This window comes from Apium graveolens, chromosome 5 (genome assembly GCF_009905375.1).
Source record: "Apium graveolens cultivar Ventura chromosome 5, ASM990537v1, whole genome shotgun sequence".
Taxonomy (NCBI): domain Eukaryota; kingdom Viridiplantae; phylum Streptophyta; class Magnoliopsida; order Apiales; family Apiaceae; genus Apium; species Apium graveolens.
Genome location: NC_133651.1, coordinates 273,985,365 through 274,005,585, shown reverse-complemented (window position 1 = coordinate 274,005,585; position 20,221 = coordinate 273,985,365). Strand labels below are relative to the sequence as shown.

Below are 20,221 nucleotides of genomic sequence, written 5' to 3'. Positions count from 1 at the left end.
CAGAAAAGGAACTGAAAATCAAGTTGCTGATCATCTCTCGCGTTTAGAGAATCATAATGCTACTTCATTGGATATGACATTGATAAATGAGTCTTTTCCCGATGAGCAGCTATTTGGAGTGCAAGAAGAAGAGCCGTGGTTTGCAGACATTGTGAACTACCTTGTTAGCAACATCATGCCTCCCGACCTATCTTATGCTCAAAGGAAGAAGTTTCTACATGAAGTGAAGTGGTATATGTGGGATGAGCCGTTTCCTTTTCGCCAAGGAGCTGACCAAATCATTAGGAGATGTATTCCTTACAATAAAACGGGGGGGATCTTGCGAGATTTCCAGTCAACGTATGGAGGACATTATGATGGAGAAAAGACAGCAGCTCGTGTTCTTCAAGCAGGTTTCTTTTGGCCGACATTATTTAAAGATGCTGATCAGTTTGTTTTGAAATGTGATCGATGTCAACGTGTGGGTAATATGTCCAAGAGGGATGAGATTCCGCTTAATGTGCTTCTCGAGGTTGAGGTCTTCGATGTTTGTGGAATTGACTTCATGGGGCCATTTGTCTCATCTTGCAACAATTAGTATATCCTATTGGCGGTTGATTATATGTCAAAATGGTTGAAGTTAAGGCGTTGCCAATGAACGATGCGAAAGTGGTGCTTAATTTTCTTCACAAGCAGATATTCACAAGGTTTGGAACTCCAAGAGTCATAATCAGTGATGAGGGGTCGCATTTTTGCAACCGCAAGTTTACTGCCATGATGAAAAGGTATAATGTGAATCATCGCATTGCTACGGCTTATCATCCTCAGACGAATGGTCAAGCGGAGATATTTAACAAGGAGATAAAGTGCATTTTAAAGAAAGTGGTATGTCCATCAAGGAAAGATTGGTCTTTGAAGCTTGATGAAGCTGTTTGGGCATATAGAACAACATATAAAACTCCATTGGGAATGTCGCCATTTCAATTGGTTTATGGCATGGGGTGTCATTTGCGGGTAGAGCTCGAGCATAAAGCATACTGGGCTTTAAAGAAATTGAATCTGGACTTGGATGCAACTGAAAAGAAAAGGATGCTTCAATTGAACGAACTTGATGAATTTCGACTTCAAGCTTATGAGAACAACAAAATGTACAAGGAGAAAGTCAAGAGGTGGCACGATCGGGGTCTAGTGCTCAAGAAATTTATATCGGGGCAACAAGTGCTTTTATTTAACTCTCGTCTCCATCTTTTTCCTGGAAAGTTAAAGTCAAGATGGTCAGGTCCTTTTATTGTCAAAACTGTGTTTCCACATGGAGCGGTGTAAATTTTTAAGAATAATCCGGGCCAAGCATTCAAGGTCAATGGTTGAAGCATTATTATGGTGATACGACAACCTGCGAGTTGGTTAGTGCCGTTTTATTGTCCACTTGATCTCGAGATTATACGTCGAGCTAGCGATGTATAAGAAGCGCTTCTTGGGAGGCAACCCAAGTATGTTATACATTAGTATGTAGAGGAAGCAAAAAGAAAGAAAAAAATCATAAAAAATCAGTAAAAGAAAAAATTTCAGGGCCAACTACAGAAGCTGGGCGAGCCCGCGCTGACCAAGCGCGCGCCCGCGCTATTTTTCCAGTAGCCACGTACGCCCGCGCTGTTCTAGCGCGCGGCCGCGCCGGTTTTCCAGAAGTTAAGCGCGCCTGCGCTGTCTCAGCGCGTGCCCGCGCCGGTCCCTATTCAAAAAAAAATGAATACAACAGTTTTATTAGAGAAAATCGGGATTTTAATTCCAAAATCAATTTTTACCCAATTTTTACTCTACCACATCCCATAATTCCCTCTCCCAATAATTTCCATTATTTCCATGATTCCCAAAATAAATCCCACTTCTATTTCTTATCAAATTCACACCCCTCCACCTATAAATACATACACCTATATACATCTTCTCCACCAATTCACAAACTCTCAAACACATATTCTCTCTAAACACTTAAGCTGTTACTCACTTTTATTCAATCCCGATGGCACCCAAAAGACAGAGAACTCAAGTTGGAAGCAGCGCCACCAATTCTTCTACTGCGAGTGGTGTGAGGCCCAGGTTTTCTACTCCTGAGGCTGAGGAGGAGTACACGAGGCTTCTCGCGAAGCCTATTGCTAATGATAGAGGTTTTCTGCCATCTGGGAACGATGGTAAGTTGTTGGAGATGATCTTGGAGATGGGCTGGGTTCCTTTTTGTGAGGCTCCCGCGGTTGTGCCCATGAGTGTTGTGCGGGAGTTTTACGTTAATGCCAAGGAGGAGAAGAATGGTTTTACGGTGGCGAGAGGGAGGACTGTTGAGTATAGTGCTGAGGCTATAAGGACAGTGATTGAGCATCCTACGAGGAAGGTGGGGCAGGATACCTGGAATGATAAGACTCTAGAGGACTTTGATCTGGATCTCATTGTTGCTACTCTGTGCCGGACCGACACACACTGGAAGATCAAGAGGGGCACAGCCGCCGAGTATTCTACGTTTCCGGTGTCCGGTATGAACAGGTTTGCCCGTGCCTGGAACGCTTTTATATGTGCTAATATCATGCCATCTTTGTATGTGCATGAGGTTATTGTTGAGCGTGCACGGCTGTTATGGGGCATTCTACAGGGAGATTACATTGATTTGGGGATGCTTATCTACCAGGGTATTTTGAGGTTTCTGAGGGGAAGCACTACGGGGTCTATTCTGTATGCATCTGTGGTGATGAAGTTGTGTATGGCAGTTGGTGTGCATTGGCCCGTATATGAGAAGTTACAGATTTCGAATACTCCGATTGATAGCACTACTTTGGCTACGATGCAGGAATCGGATGGAGGCATGCCCGATCTGAAGGGGCTTGGATATTCTTTTGACCACCTACCTGGTGGGAGGCCAGCTGCTGGTCAGGCGAGCAGGACTACATGGAGATCTCAGTTAGGAGATGAAGGGGGACCATTGCAGCAGTAGCAGCAGGAGGCAACAGGAGCAGATATGAGAGCTGGTTTGAGCTCGATGCAGTATAGGCGTCTTGCGAGGAAGATGGATGCGATGCACGACATCCATAGTCAGTTTGCACGCAATCTCACCCAGGCACTTGGGACTGCATTTAGAGCCACGAGAGTTGACATCCAGTGGCCAGTCTTTGGTGAGGATTCCGTGTATCCACCTCCGGACACACCTGACACTCCACCCGTTGAGGGTGATGATTTTGATTCTGAGTAGGTTTATTTACTTTGTGTTCTTAAATACTATTATTGTTTATCGGCACTCAAGCATATTCAAACACAGTTATATATTTTAGTAAGAGATTTTCAAAGTTCTAAAAAGTAACCAGAATTCGATTCAACCCCGTTTTGTAATTCTGTTAATCGATTGTTAGGGAATTACAATCATTATATTTATTATAACTTGAAATAATAGTAACATACTACTTTAAAAAATATAGAGTAAATTAGCTTAGTTTAGTAAATTTTACATAATAACTATTTTATATCATTTTAACCAATCATTTGAACCAACACCATTCGAGATGCTCTTGCACCTAACAATAAAAAAATAAAAAAATATTCGGAATATTACTATTTTGGAGATAAATCTGATTATTAATATTATTTTAGAACACAATTCGAAATCACGTTTTGGTTACACAGGAGAACGACACCTCATGTTAGGTTTTCAATATTTTTTTTAATTTATTACATAACTTTAAGTCACACACTAAAAAATATTTGATAATATATTTTTATTAAAACACAATTTAATAATATATTTTCAATCATTTTTAATCAATATTTTATATTTTCAACCTTTTTATTGGGTTTCAAAGATATTAAAATTTTAAATTAAGTTTTTTTAAATTTAAGTGTGGATCCTGACTCAACAATTTTTAATATTTTTTTTTAGGGTTCAACAATTCCCATTTTAATTTTATAAATATTTTAAAAAATTAATAAATAACATAATGATTTAAGTTTAGAATTTATGGTAGCCCTAAATCCAAAACCCTAATCTAATTTAGGGTCTAAGGCCTAAATCATAGGAAACAAACTTTAATTAATAACTATTTTTAATATTTTAGTATTTATCAATTCTCAATTCAGATTTAAAAATATTATATATTTATAAATATTAATAAAATATAAACAAAACACTCATTAAAATAACGTTTTAAACTTGAAAATATATCATTTTCTAGCATTTGGGTAAAAAAATATTAAAAAACGCTAATTCTCTTTACGTTTATCTTGAAAATCAAAATTGAGATTGCGTTTTTGCATTTGAAAAAAAAAAGAAAAAAAATAATGAAACCATAAAGCGAAGTTGCATTTTGGATCAAAAAGAAAAATGGCAGGCGATCTTTAGTTTTGAATTCACACTTGAACCTTCTTTTTTTTCCAGGCAATGACATATCTGACCTTTTTTTTTAAGTGACAATTAAAATCAACGCACAATGGACTAAATACACCAGCTTATACTTTATTATTTTAAAATTTAAATATTATATTCCGACATTGCTCTTCATTGGATTAAATATTCGAGTATTGCCAAAAGAAAACGTGTGTATAGTGTTGTTAATTATGTAAAAGAAGGGTGGCGAGTGCATATTCAATTCAATTAATCACATTAACCGTAAAAATTAACTGCAATTAATCGGTATATTCGTGTGATGAAAATTTTAATAACTGTTTCTTTGCTGATTACAAATCGTTTTTCTTAATTACAAAAGTCACCGCAAACTGTAACAAGACATTATATAAATTATTAATATATTTTTATAACAAAACACACACACATATTAAATATGATTTAATAATTTTAAAGTTAATATTAGATAATTATTGAAAGTTAAGTGAGTTTTCAATATAAATTTAAGGGTATTTTTAAATGCAGTGGATTAATTCCCTTATAATAAAAATACTATTCAATTCTTATATGCAAAATTCTAGTAATTTTAGATAATTTTTCTAAAATTAAATTTATGAATCTTTTTCTCTATCAAATATACATATATACATATGATACTTAGTATCGAAACTTGGCTTCTCTCGCTTATTCTATTAAAATTATGTATAATTTTAGGTGATAAAAAATATATTTTAAGTTAAAATCTTATAATTTTTTCCAAATATAAAATGTATTTAAGTTGACTTCTTTTTCTTTGTAACAATTCTAACATTCGAGCCGTAAAGTCAATTCTTAAATAGTAAAGTCAAGCAGCAACCAACAGTATTTACATGAGTGAATTTAGTTGGTTGCAGATGGAGGTTCGAGCTTGGAGGATTTGTATGGTTTTTATTTTAAAAGTTTGATTTAAATTAATGTTTACACTTACAACCGTGCACTCGTAAATATTGTAGATTTGTAAATATAAGTGGCAGGCTTACCCTACTATTCTAATTGGTGCTTTTTGGAGGCTTCTGTGCTTTCGGCGAGAATCGTTTAGTGTCCTTTGATTAAATAAAAAGGTTTTGATTTTCGGGATTCTTGGAATCATATATGAATCATCCAGTACATTCATCCTTTACTTTGTAATAATGCATTCTCTCATCTCATATAATAATTGCATTCCTCCCTCCTATCAAATGAAGCAGAACAAATATAACTGATAAAAGCAGGAGTAATCGGAGTTCTAAAAAGTTTTGGTAGAAAAATGAGTTGATTAATGAAAAATATATTTTGTAAAATAAAATATTTTATAATATTTTGATTACATAACATACTATCTCCTAGATCTTCTATGAAATAATGGTCTTCATGAAATTTTCTTCTGCTGATTAGTTATTTTCTGTTATTTTATTTCCATTAGCAATAACAATTGCTTGTTCCCTGCATTCACAATATGTATAATATTTTAAGTTCTAAACACGATATACGACACTGGAACTAAAAATGGAGCTAGGAAACAACATTTCCCTGCTATAAATTGCAAGTTTGATCTAGATTTTAGATAAAAATTAGGCCATGCTGCAAGAATTAAGCCCATTGGGTCCACTCCTTTCCTGTCTATATATATATCCAGTAGAATAAGGAGGGTACTGATAATTCCTGGTGGCGGGGCTGCTCCTTCGACGGCGTCCTGGATCCTTCGCCGCTGTAGAGGTGTAGCTGTGGTTGGGTTCCTACAAAACAACACCGGAAGGGGGGTTGGAGTCCCGCGGCGCCTCCGACGTGAGAGTAAGAACTAGTTTTTTGGGAAGATGGAGATGAATATGAATGTAAGGTTGCTGTGTGTGTATGAGTGTGTAAGAATGATTAACCCCAAAACCTCACCTTCTTGGGCTATTTATAGCCCAAGGGTAGGGTTTTGGGGTTGGTACCTTTGAATCGTAGCCATTGGTTCTGGGAGCGGAGGACACCTGGCGGAAGTGGATGTTTTACACGTGTCAGCGCGGGACTGGTCGGGGAATGTTCTAGGGTTCCTCTGACACGTGCCTTGATTATTCCCATGATTGATGTGTGACAGTTGTCCCCGTCACGTGCTTGGGCCAACGTCTCACGTGCTGGGGTTTATCAAGGTTCTGCTTGCGGGACTGAGCTAGTTAGGAGTTGTAGTGTGCGGGACTACTCCTTCCAGGAGCTGCGTGGAGTTAAGAGCCTAGGAGTAGGCCTCCCAGGAGCTGAATGGAGTTAGGAGCCTAGGAGTAGGCCTACCAAGAGCTGTATGGAGTAGGAGCCTAGGAGTAGGCCTACCAGGAGCCATTTGTACTATCATGTGCCCCCCACTCCCTTATGCAGATTTTCTGGATGGGGGAGTGATTTTGGGTTTGTTTGTAGAACATGAGTTTTTTATTGTTTTGTTGGAAGGAGTTGAGCTTTTCTTGCCCCCAAGTCCGGATTGGGCTGAGTTCGGCTAATCAGGACTAAGGTGGTTATCCTTGTCAGGAGTTTGGCTTTTTTTGCCCCCCAATCCGGATTACGCTGAGTTCGGCGAATCAGGACTAAGGTGGTTGTCCTTGTCAGGAGTTGAGCTTTTCTTGCCCCCCAGTCCGGATTGCGCTGAGTTCGGCGAATCAGGACTAAGGTGGTTGTGCTTGTCAGGAGTTGAGCTTTTCTTGCCCCCCAGTCTGGATTGGGCTGAGTTCGGCTAATCAGGACTAAGGTGGTTTTCCTTGTCAGGAGTTGGGCTTTTCTTGCCCCCCAGTCCGGATTGCGCTGAGTTCGGCGAATCAGGACTAAGGTGGTTGTCCTTGTCAGGAGTTGAGCTTTTCTTGCCCCCCAGTCCGGATTGCGATGAGTTCGGCGGATCAAGACTAAGGTGGTTGTCCTTGTCAGGAGTTGAGCTTTTCTCGCCCCCCCAGTCCGGATTGCGCTGAGTTCGGCTAATCAGGATTAAGGTGGTTGTCCTTAGCAGGAGTTGAGCTTTTCTCGCCCCCCAGTCCGGATTGCGATGAGTTCGGCGAATCAGGACTAAGGTGGTTGTCCTTGTCAGGAGTTGAGCTTTTCTTGCCCCCCAGTCCGGATTGCGCTGAGTGGGGGAGTCCGGACTTGGAAGTTGAAACGATTTTGGGCGTTTCCCCCCCAATTATTTGAATTATTACAGCTGTAAGGATGTGGAGAGACGTGCCTCATTATTGGTTTATTTATTACGGTCTTGATGGACGCTCCAGATGTTGCCACGTGGCACGGTTGTTAGGTTTTCATCGTGCCTATAAAAGGTACTCCCCCTCTTTTAGTCTCCTTTTTACTTTATCTTTTTCTCTGATCTTGCTTTCTCTTTTCTTCTCTACTTATTTTTCCGGCCGTTGTTCTCGAGAAGCTCCAGTTTTTCTTGCTGTTTGTTTGGTCATCATCCACCTCTCTGTTATTTCGATCTTGTAAGTGACGTTCTCTTCGTTTGTATTGAGTTTTGCTTCCTGCTTTTGTATTTGCCTCAATAATGTTTAGTTTGGCTGATTTTGTTTATGTTTCTGTGGGTTTTTCGTTTCGCTATGTTTTGTTCTCGTTGAATTCTGTATATATGTGTGTATGTATATAGTTTTGGTGTTGTTTTGGTTTTTGATTCTTGTTGATGGTGTTTCTGGAATTAGGGTTTTTTGTTAGGGTCCGGGCTGGGATACCCGGTCCGGACTAATAGTCTAAGGTTCGGAGTTTGTAATTGGTTGCTGCTTTTCGTGTTATTGTGTCATTTGAGTTCGGGGATTAGGCTAGTTTAGAGTCCGGAGTAGCTTTTAGGTTTCGGGTTTTTGGTTCTCTGGACTGTTTGCTTTTGAGGTGTAATAAAATTAAATCTAGGGTAGTCCAGACCATGTAGCTTTCAAGATAAATAAACTGTAAGATTTTTAGACTAACCTTTGTCGCTTGTTTTAGGCTTATGGTCCGGACTAAAGCTCTTGCCAAGGCCTTCATAACTTGTTATCCGGGGCCATCTAGTTCAGATTCTGAGTCTTCTGCTGATTCTGAACGGGTCGAGATGGGGAAGAGGGCTTCCACTTCGGACTCTGAGGCAATAACGAAGCTTACAGTTGCTAAAATATCTTCAAGAAAGGTACCCTGCAGTCCGGAGGGTTTGTGGGTGGAGAATTTGGGTTATTTTATTACTAAGAGCGAGGAGAAAGAAAACAGTTTTTATTTTAGGAGCATTATGTCCGGATATGCAAGACAGCAAAACGCTGGTCCGGGACCTTGCGACAGGGAAGCGTTTGATAGGAAAGTTTAGAGTCCGGAGTAGCTTTTAGGTTTCGGGTTTTTGGTTCTCTGGACTGTTTGCTTTTGAGGTGTAATAAAATTAAATCTAGGGTAGTCCGGACCATGTAGCTTTCAAGATAAATAAACTGTAGGATTTTTAGACTAACCTTTGTCGCTTGTTTTAGGTTTATGGTCCGGACTAAAGCTTTTGCCAAGGCCTTCATAACTTGTTATCCGGGGCCATCTAGTTCAGATTCTGAGTCTTCTGCTGATTCTGAACGGGTCGAGATGGGGAAGAGGGCTTCCACTTCGGACTCTGAGGCAATAACGAAGCTTACAGTTGCTAAAATATCTTCAAGAAAGGTACCCTGCAGTCCGGAGGGTTTGTGGGTGGAGAATTTGGGTTATTTTATTACTAAGAGCGAGGAGATAGAAAACAGTTTTTATTTTAGGAGCATTATGTCCGGATATGCAAGACAGCAAAACGCTGGTCCGGGACCTTACGACAGGGAAGCGTTTGATAGGAAGTTTGCGAACAGCATAGTGGTTAAGGAGCACTATAAGTTGAAGGATGAGTATGCTGGGCTAGATAATGAAGCCCAGGATTCCGCGGTCCGGGCTGCTTTTCAGTTGGATCGCCGGATTGAGTGGAGGTGGCCGACTCCGGACGAGAGGGCTCATCACAGGCCGGCTGATGGCTTCGTTCCAGTGTGGCTGGAGCATCTCCGGTCTGGATGGAATCCACACTGGCATTTGTTTCTAAAGCATTTGTACAAGTATGTGTACAAGATCTCTCCAATGCAGATAACGCCTAATGGAATAAAGTGGATGACTTGGTTTATTGCCACTTGCAATCAATTTAAAGTTCAGCCCACGTTCAAGCTGTGGCATCACATCTTTCACCTAGTCCGGTCCATCTAGTTCCCTTTATATGAGCTTCGGTTTCGGGCTCCGGAGTGTGGGTATGGTGGTTCTTATAGGCCCGTTATTCAGCAATCTTCGCTGGAGTTTTGGAATGGGGAGTTGATCATGCTCCGGGGTTTGGACTTGCACTATCTCCCCCATATAGCTTCGGAAGGAGTCCGGACTCGCTTCCATAGGGATGTGCTCCGGGGTGATGCTCTCCGGTTAATTTTTTCATTTTGTGAATGTCTGGGTTTCCAGATGACCCGAGATACTTTTATGAATCATAGAACTTTGCATAGGCTAGGCTATAAGTAGTTTTCTTTCTTGTCCGGAACTTTGATATGTTTCTTATCTGCTTCCCTTTATTTTTGTTTGTTGTTTTTGACTTGTATCTTTTCTTTGTTTCTTGCAGGTTTGCCTCATTATAATCCGGACATGTCGTCTTCCGCATACAGCGATGCGTTGAAGGGTCTGGGCAAGGCTTTCAAGTTGCCAAAGAAGAATGCTGCTGGTGGCTCCGGATCTAACGCCTCGGCCGAGGAGGGATCTCAGAGCAATGTCGTCCCCAATCCGGAGCCTGAAGTTCATGTGAACCAATCTACTCTGGAGCACAATGTTGAGCTGGATATCGGAAATGAGTTTGATAATCTTGAGGATCTTGGGCCTATTGGGGAGATTCCGAGTGCTGATTCTGGGCGGAGGAGGAAGAGGCTCCGGACTCTTGGGTTGAAACCTCCCAGGGCTGAAAATTTTGAAGCTGGCTCTGGGTCCGGGGCTGGTAAAGGAAAAGCTGTGGATGAAGATGGTCCGGATGAAGGTGGTCCGGGGCTGGAGGAGAAAGTGGCTCGCTTCATGGCTGGGATTCCTACTCAAACTGAGTGGAGGAAGATGAATGAGTCCGGATTTGACGCCACTATGAAGGAGTGTTCCCGGCTTTGGGGTCAGGTACTTCTGCTTTCTGTTAATTTCTTGTTTCTTTGATCTGCCTTAGAATATTTTTTAAGTACCTCTATTTTTTGCAGCTTGGTGGGTATATGGTTGGTTCAGCTTCTCTTGCCTACAATGAGCTCAAAGGTCTCCGGAATTCTGTTGGTGATAAGAATGTTGAGATTAGCCGGCTCCGGGACCAAATCATCGTGAAAGATAATTCTTTGTCCGGGTTAAATAAGCATTTGAATGAAGTGACTATTCGGGCTGATAATGCTGAGAAGGAGGTTTCTGACTTAAAATCTGAATTGGCTGAGCTCCGGAGGCAAATGTCTGATGTTCGTCCGGAGGCTGAGGTTATAGATGAATTTAAAAGATCTGAGGATTACGATAGGGCCCTTGCCAATGCTGGTACTCCAGAGATAGCTCGCTGCTGGCTGGTTGCTGAGCGACACATCAAGACTAATCCGGAGGCCGATTGGGATAGCTTCGTCTCCGAGTTTATCAAGGCCAAGGAAGACATTGAGCTCGGATTGGGGGAACCGGAGCCATTTGACGGCCCCTGTCCCAGTTTCATTCCCCCCAGTGCTCCGGACTCTTGACTTTATTTTTTATGGACTTGCTATTTGTTTAAGACTTTTTGATACGTTTGATTCATGTAATATTCGTACTTTGCTCCGGACTCGGTTGAGTCCGGTGAATTTGTAATGATTGCTTTCCTTGTTGTTATTTTACTCTGTTTCTGTAGTTTGTTTTTGCCTTAGAATATTTTTCCAAGTAAAATTTGTTGGTCTAGTCCTGACTAATCTTCTTGTCCGGACTAGTGGTTGCTTTTAGTTAGAAAATTAATTCTAAGTAAAAGTGGTTGCTCTAGTCCTGACTGATAGCTTGTCCAGACTAATGGCTGCTTTTAGTTAGAAAATTAATTCTAAGTAAAAGTTGGTTGCTCTAGTCCTGACTAATAGCTTGTCCGGACTAGTGGCTGCTTTAAGTTAGAAAATTAATTCTAAGTCAAAGTTGGTTGCTCTAGTCCTGACTAATAGCTTGTCCGGACTAGTGGTTGCTTTAAGTTAGAAAATTAATTCTAAGTAAAAATTGGTTGCTCTAGTCCTGACTAATAGCTTGTCCAGACTAGTGGCTGCTTTTAGTTAGAAAATTAATTCTAAGTAAAAATTGGTTGCTCTAGTCCTGACTAATAGCTTGTCCGGACTAGTGATGGCTTTTGAAAAACATGCAAGTTAAAGAGAAAGCTTTTCATTGATCATTCGTACAATATAGAAGGAGAAACATTTTGGTTGCTTGCCAATATTGGCTACAAGTTTTTTGGTTGCTTTGTTTGCTTTACTACAGGTAGAATTTCCCTAGCCTTAGTCTATGCCAAGTGTTTGGGACTTCTGAGGCATCCATGTTCAAGAGCTTGTAGGTTCCTGGCCTGAGGACTTCTTTGATCTTGTATGGTCCTTCCCATTTGGGCATTAACTTTCCGGTGTTTGTAGGATCTGATGCTTCAGTGTCTCGAAGGACTAAGTCTCCAACTTGGAAGTTTTTGACTCTTGACTTCTTACTGAAGTGCTCTCTTGTTTTCTCCTTGTATTTTTCCATCCTTTCTACAGCTTGGTCCCGGACCTCATCAATTAGCTCCATGTTTGTTTTGAGTCCTTCTTCATTTGCTTCTTTTTCAAAGTTTATTGCTCTATGGGAAGGAGAGCCCACTTCAATAGGCAGCATTGCTTCTGTTCCATAAGCTAGTTTGAATGGAGTTTCTCCGGTGCTTGTCCTTGGGTTTGTCCTGTAGGACCAAAGTACGCTTGGTAGTTCTTCTGGCCACTTGCTTTTGCTTTCTTTGAGTCTTTTCTCGATACCTCGGAGCAGGATTCTGTTGGTTACTTCTACTTGGCCATTTCCTTGGGGATATGCCACTGATAATTTTGTGTGCTTGATCCCGCGCTCCTGAAGGTAGGACTCGAACTCTGATCCAATGAATTGAGGTCCATTGTCTGATACTAGGACTCGTGGTATCCCGAACCTCATCAAAATGTTGTCCTTAAACTTTATGCAGTCTTGCTGATTGATTGTCCTCATTGCTTTTGCTTCAACCCATTTTGTCTTGTAGTCGATAGAGACTAGTAGGTATCCGAGGTCTCCTTTTTCTCGAGGGAAGGGTCCCATGATATCAATACCCCAAACAACGAAGGGGATAGGTGACAGAACTGAGGATGGTAGGACTGGGCTTATCCGGGACACATTGCTGAAGAGCTGGCATTCCTTGCACTTCTTGACGAATTCTATTGCATCCTGATGAATTGTTGGCCAGTAGTAGCCTTGTCTTATGATCTTATGAGCTAGGGCTTTTGCAGATATGTGGTCTCCACATATTCCTTCATGCACTTCTGCCAAGCAGTATTTTGCTTCTTCTGGGCCAATGCATTTCGGGATAGGAGATGAGAAGGTCCTGCGGTAGAGTACTCCTTCTTCGAGGAAGAACTTTGCTACTTTTGCTTTCAATCTTTGAGCTTTTCCTTTGTCTTCTGGGAGCTCCCCTTTGTCCAAGTAGTTTATGAAGGGAGTCATCCAGTTTTGAGTGCTTTCTATTTCCTAGACCTCTCCGGATTCAATGGATGGTTTGTGGAGTTCTTCGAAGTAGACTGAGCAGTCCAGATCTGATGAATTGCGGACTAATTTGGATAGGATATCCGCTTCTTCGTTTTCTTTTCGGCATATCTGAAGGACTTGGTGGCTTGGGATTGAAGCTAAGTAGCTCTGAACCAGTGCTTGGTACTTCTCCAGAGTAGGGTTCTTTGCTATGTATTCTCCATTTGTTTGCCTGACCACTATTTGGGAGTCGGTGTAGATTTTTAAGTCCTGGACCCTTAGAGTCCGGGAGAGCTTTAGTCCTGCGATCAACGCCTCATATTCTGCTTGATTGTTTGTTGCTGGGAAGCTGAAGGATATAGCTGTCTGAATCTTGAATCCTTCTGGACTCCTGAGTATGAGTCCGGCTCCTGACCTCTCGCTTGTTGAAGAACCGTCTACCTTTAAGGCCCAGGCTCCCGGACTAATTTCCTTTTTTGGCTCCCGATCCATGTCCATTGGTTCTTGGTCTTCTTCTGGGAAGTTGCATTCGATTATGAAATCTGCAAGAGCTTGAGCTTTGATTGCAGTCCTGGGAATGAAGCTTAAGTTGAATTGGCTCAATTCCACAGCCCAATTGATAAGTCTTCCCGAGATATCTGGCTTGTGGATTATTTTCCTTAGTGGTTAATTTGTCACTACTCTGATCTCCCTCCCTTGGAAGTAGTGCCTGAGTTTCCTTGAGGTTGTAACCAAAGCGAAGGCAAACTTCTCCAATCTTGGGTATCTTGTTTCTGCATCTTTTAAGACTTGGCTTACATAGTAGACTGGTTGCTGTGTTCCATCCTCTTCCCTGATTAGGGCAGCTCCTACGGCTTGTGCTCCTGCTGACAAGTATAAGTAGAGAGGCTCTCCTGGCTTAGCTTTAGTTAGGACTGGTGGCTGAGAGAGGTAGGACTTGATTTCCTCGAATGCTTTCTGGCACTCCGGATTCCAGTTTACCTCTTTCTTGTTGGTTGCTCCTTTGAGTAAATCAAAGAAGGGTAGGCACCTCTCTGCTAGTTTTGAGACAAATCTCCTGAGTGCAGCTAGTGATCCTGCTAGCTTCTGCACATCTTTTTGGGTCCTGGGGGCTTTCATCTCCTGGATTGCTTTTATTTTCTCCGGATTGGTTTCTATGCCTCTGTTGCTGATCATGAATCCTAGGAACTTGCCTGCTCCTACTCCGAAGGTGCATTTCTCCGGATTTAGCTTGAGCTGGTTCTTCCTTAGGTTTTCAAAGCATTCCTTCAGATCTTCCACATGCCCTGGTATAGTTGTTGATTTGGAAATCATGTCATCGACATAGCACTCCAAATTCCTCCCAATCTGGGACTCGAATATCTTGTTCATTGCTCTTTGGTAAGTGGATCCTGCGCTGGTAAGCCCGAAGGGTAGCATCACATAAGCGTAGACTGCTCTGTGAGTTATGAATGCTGTCTTAGGAATGTCCTTTGGGTTCATCTTTATCTGGTTGTATCCGGAGAAGGCATCCATGAAAATTAGCATGGCATGCCCTGAAGTGGCATCTATCAGTTGATCAATGTTTGGAAGAGGATACGGGTCCTTCTGGCATGCGTCATTTAGGTCAGTGTAGTCCACACACATTCTCCATTTGTCGTTGGACTTCTTAACCATGACCACATTAGCTAGCCACTCCGGATATTTGATTTCCTTGATGATTCCTGCTTTGAGTAGCTTTTCTACTTCTTCGTCAATGGCTCTTTGCCTCTCCGGAGCAAAGTTTCTTCTCTTCTATTTTACTGGTTTCCTGCCGGGGTTGACATCTAAGTTGTGCATTACTATGGACTCATATAGTCCTGGCATGTCCCTTGGACTCCAGGCAAAAACATCTTTGTACTCCCGGAGCAGGGATACTAATCTCTCCTTGAAGGACTCCTCGAGTCCTGACCCAACCTTCACTTTTTTGCTAGAATTATTTTCATCTACTTCGACTTCTTCTGTTTCGACTGCGGCCTCGATTTTTGCTTGTTCATTGTTTGAAACCATTTGATGAATTCGGGCTTCAGAGTTCTTCTTCAGATAGGTGTTTGCTTGTTCAGGTTCTTTGGTTGCTTGCATGGTAGAACAAGGTTAGTCTAGGACTCGACTTGTCTTGTCTAGTACCATGACTTGGTTGCCTGCCAGTTCTTCTGGACTTGTTTTGTTTGCTTCTTCCCTTGTCCGGGGTCGGTGCTTCTTCATGCTTTGTTACTTGCGGAGGACCGTAGCCTTCCTCTTGTTATCTTGATGGGTTTCTGCCATAACTAACCCCTGGTTGTAGCATGTTTCAGCGACTCCATAGTCTCCTTTAATCTCTCCGACTCCTGTTGGGGTTGGGAATTTGATCTTGAGATGAGAGATTGAAGTTATTGCTTGCATCATGGTTAGAGCTGATCTGCCAATGATTCCGTTGTATGAAGAAGGAGCATTGATCACATAAAATTTGATGACATGAGTCACTTGGTTAGGAACAGATCCAAAAATGACTGGCAGATACAAAGTTCCTTGGATCGGGACTAAGTTGTGGCCGAAGCCATAGAGTGGGTTGTAATAACCCCAATTTTTAGGAATTTTTGAAACCCTTATGAATAGTAATTTTGCAGATTATGCTGAATGAGAAAACTTTTAATGCCACACTATGTAGGGGTTCTTTTATGGATATTCTGAGATTTTATTGGTACTCTATATGACATATAAGTGTATGTAAAGATCGTCATAATCCAATTTCGAACACTTTGATTTTTCCCGGAAATCCACTAGATACGGAAAGAATTGAGTATAAGGTAACAGGATAAAAAGGATTTAAATTAAAGGATTATAAGAGAGAATCATAAAAGGAATATAATGTATTGAGAAAGGTTAAGGAAACCCAAGTAATAAGATCCCGGGTATGATCCCTCAAACGATAAACAAAAACGAAAGTTAAGCGAAACGTATAACAGATCAGCGGTCATTAGGCAAACAATTAGGAAGTTAATCAAGGAGGTTAGGGATGATGAGGTCATCCAACCAATAAGAAGAGGGCAAGTAAGGGATAATGACATCATAAGCATGACATAAGCATGACATAAGGGGAAGGAGATGTGGTTGATTTAAAACCACACAAAGTCAAGGTTAGAAAGGTAATTACCCAAAAACAAATCAAAAACAACCAAGCTAGCCAAAAGAAATCAAAGCAAACACAAAATTATTTCATTCCTTCAATATTGCTCTCGGCTTTTTCTTCTTTTCAAAGGAAGAAAAATCAAAAATCAAGTTCCAAGCATTGTTAAATCACAAGGTAATTATCTAAGGTTCCTTGTACATAGATATGGATATCCTATAAGTTTAAGCTTCTAATTCCTTCACAATCTCTTCCAATAAATCAAGGAAGAAGATGGTGAATAGTAACCTTCAAGAAATAACTTTGGTTTTCTTGATTTTTTTATGAAAGTTCAAGGTAGCTTAAGCATAGATCAAGGCTTCCATGGGCATTCCAAGGATCTTTCATTGATTAAAAGCTTCAAGGAAGGTAAAAAATCTCCAAACCCTAGCTTTACTTTGTATATTAGGATGATTTTGATAGTTATGTTAAAGAGTAGCTTGATGCTTGTTGGTTTAGAGTTTGGGTTGGAATGGTAGTGAATTGAAGGTTGAAATCTTATGGTTTGGTTAAAGGACTTAAGTATAGTTTAAATTCAAGTTTAAGATTAAGTCTAAATTGTTAATGTTGAGTTGATTGGGGCTGTTATGATGTAGTGAGTATGGATTTTGGTTGTATGGATGGATTGGGATTGATTGGTGGTTGAATTGGAATGGTATAAAATTGGGAAATCGCGTAAACATAGCCGTCGTAATGTCCGATTTACTTTAGACTGCTTTTGTTCAGAACATTAGGACCTGAGAACTCCCTGCTAGGTTTTTACCATTGCCATGTTTAGATATTTCATGTTACGAGCTTCGTTTTGATACGTGGTTCGTTTGATTCCGATGTACGGTTTAGGAGAAACGGCCGTTTTAAGTAATGACGTTTCGCGAACGAATCATTACCCCTCGCCTTACTTTGAAACATAGGTTAAAAACCTTAAAGGACTAATTGAAGTATGAAATATTTATGTAAGGTGTAATAGGCAGTTGGTAAGACACTTGCGAAAGAATCGCCTTAAAACTCGTAATGGTTAATTTATTAAAAATGGTGGAGCCAAGGGTACTCGAGCGACTTAAGTGAATCGTTAAGCGCGAAAGGGAACATTAGGACTCTAAATGGTTGAAGTCTAGTTTCTTAAGCGACCGGGGTCTAATTCCGACTTATGTTGTTCTTCATAGGTTATCGGACCCACTCTAAGCTTAAGCCTGTCCGGGAGCACTCATGCAAGTTTTCTACCCGTATAACTGTTGTTGTGATGTATATGTGTATATGAATGATCTTGCGATAAATGCATATTTGTTATTAGCAAATTCTTGCGATATATTGTAGCATGTGATATGGTATATATGCATGCCTGTTTCGTATTCTTGATTTATATATCTGTTGGTTCAAATGCTTATTAGTTGCATAATACCTATGCTAGAGATAAGCAGTAGTGGCGTATACCCTGAGTATAGGGGACCCAAAGGTGAACCCTTTTCTAAAACCGGGAGTAGATGTTCCCGAGTATATGATATATATATATATATATATTGATATTGATATGGTTTTTAAAAACTATTAATCGAATAAGGTTTATTCGATAACTTTATATTATTTAATGAATATTACTTGAATATTCATTCGAGGATTTATGACTCCTTTTATTTTATTTAATGAATATTACTTGAATATTCATTTGAGGATTTATGACTCCTTTTATTTTATATAATGAATATTACTTGAATATTCATTCGAGGATTTATGACTCCTTTATATTATTTAATGAATATTACTTGAATATTCATTCGAGGACTTATGACTCACTTTATATTATTTATTGAATATTATTTGAATATTCATTTGAGGACCTATGACTCCGATTATTTACTGAAATATATTCTTTATTTTATTAAAGAATAAGGTGTCGATAATCAAACTTATTTTTGATTATTCAAATAAAGATATTACTTTCGTATAAGTATATCGTTGGTTATTTAATAGTCATTTCAAGTATAAGTTTTACAACATCTACTTCAATTATTTTTATAAAGATTATTCTTTATGGGAATATTATTTAAATAATAATATTCAGATATTTTTTTTATATATTGGGCCTGATTTATTTTATTAAATCAGCAGCACTCCGAACATTCTTAAAAATGTTTTGCGAGTCTTCAAAATGATTTTTAAAAGTTAGAGCGGATCCCAAAACTCATTTTCAAATTTAAGATCTTCCTTTTTGAAGGGAACTTGTATACTCGCTCAAAACCTGAGGGATCCGGCTCTTTGGTGTGTTTATATTCGCAACAAGGTTGTTGTTTTGATAAAAGAGTTTTTGATTACTTACCCAACACTCGGGAAGTAAAATTCTTGGAACAAGTTAATCCATTAACAGGCATCGCCTGGGAAATATTGGTGAGTTTTCCTTTCCAACTAGATACGACTTCTTGGTGGAGCCGTATCAACAAGTTTCTACTTGGGGAAAGGGGGGACGAGCTTTACGTTTCAGAGTCATGGATTTCATCTGAACTAGGAGTGGCGTAAGTGGTCGAGTGGCGCCGGCCCAGCCTTATTATATTGGCCCAAATGGCCTGGAAGTTCCGCTAAGACGGTACATTCCTTAGGAGTCCAGTGTTCGGTTGACAAGTAAATCCGACAGGTTCTCCTCTACATGTAGAAAATGGTGGGGTTGCACTACTACGACTGATCATCGTAATTGGTCTTCCTAGCGTGGCAAACTCCCGTAATGAGTTCATCATCCAATTGGATATTTCTGCAACACTACCCAGAGCACTTTGATAGAAAGGCTACGGTTGGGCGATTGTTGAGTGTTGGCAGGGTTGAGTTTTCAAAATGATGTTTGCATCAAATGAAGTATCTCGTAACTTCATTTTATTTTGATGATATTTTAAAGATTGATTCTATACTAGTTTTGTATTGTAGCTTAATCTATGGGAGGAACTATTTATACATTGAATGGTGGTAGTTCAAGTAGTATTCGGAAAAGATATAAGTAAATTGGAGTATCTTGTAACTTCATCTTTTAAACTTATATCTAGTAAATGATTATCTTGTGCGTGTCAAAGATTTTCGGAAAACGTTGAGACAAGGTTAGATATATGAGATCACCTTGCAACGATATTTTTATACTGTTATAAACTGGAACTCTGTGAATATTATACACGTCAGAGGATTTCAAAGATTGTGAAAAGTATATATGTACATATACTGAATATTTTGCGACTTCATCGCATTAAGATATCAAACTTGGTTCATTTCTTTTGACCAAGACTTTCATGAGTACTATGAGAAGGCTCATATATTGTTAATCATTATGCATATTATTTTGGTGGGCTTGCTGCTCACCCTTGCTTTCTTCTTTCATCACACAACAACAGATAGAAAAGATGAACAGAACCAAGCTCCCGATTCGCAAGCGATTAGGAAACGTTCCGCAGTTTCCTATAGGCGTTGATGTCACTGTAGCTGAGGTAGGAACTACCAATAGGCTAGGCTTTCAACTTTTGATGTACCAGACTTATGTATCTTTATCAATTGTAATAATGGCAAAGAAATGTACATTTATTCAGAAACCTTTTTAAGGTGTATTGGCATATAATTGTGGAATAAAACGACTTGTGATTATTTTTGGATATTCATCTCTGAGACTATAACTTGTGGTGTGTGTATTTATTGTGGGGTCACAGTACATAATAGTTGATTATTTATTAAGATTGGGTGTTATTAAGGGAAATGGAACTCGTGACAACCCGGATCCCCGACCCCGGATTTGGGGGTGTTACAGAAATGGTATCAGAGCTAAGCGTTATAAACCTCAGAGATGATGTGACGTTAAGATAATAAGTTCACTAAGATAATAAAAACTCTTGCCAAGTTCATAGTCGGGCTACCTAACGTAGTACTGACAGTTAAAACCCTTATGGGAACCCTTATAAATATCGTGATAGAAGCGTAGTTCGTTATCGTATATGGTAGCGGGACTCCGAACCCTGAGGTTGAGGAGCAACAACGCGATGATGTTTTATTAC

At 40.0% G+C, this 20,221-nt stretch overlaps 1 protein-coding gene across 1 annotated transcript; it reads right to left on the bottom strand.

The window, feature by feature from the left end:
• Positions 1–13,045: 13,045 nt before the first annotated feature.
• LOC141660975 (uncharacterized) lies at positions 13,046–13,540 on the bottom strand. The gene has a single exon (XM_074467950.1). The coding sequence runs from the start codon at positions 13,538–13,540 to the stop codon at positions 13,046–13,048; it is 495 nt and encodes a 164-aa protein (XP_074324051.1).
• Positions 13,541–20,221: the final 6,681 nt, after the last annotated feature.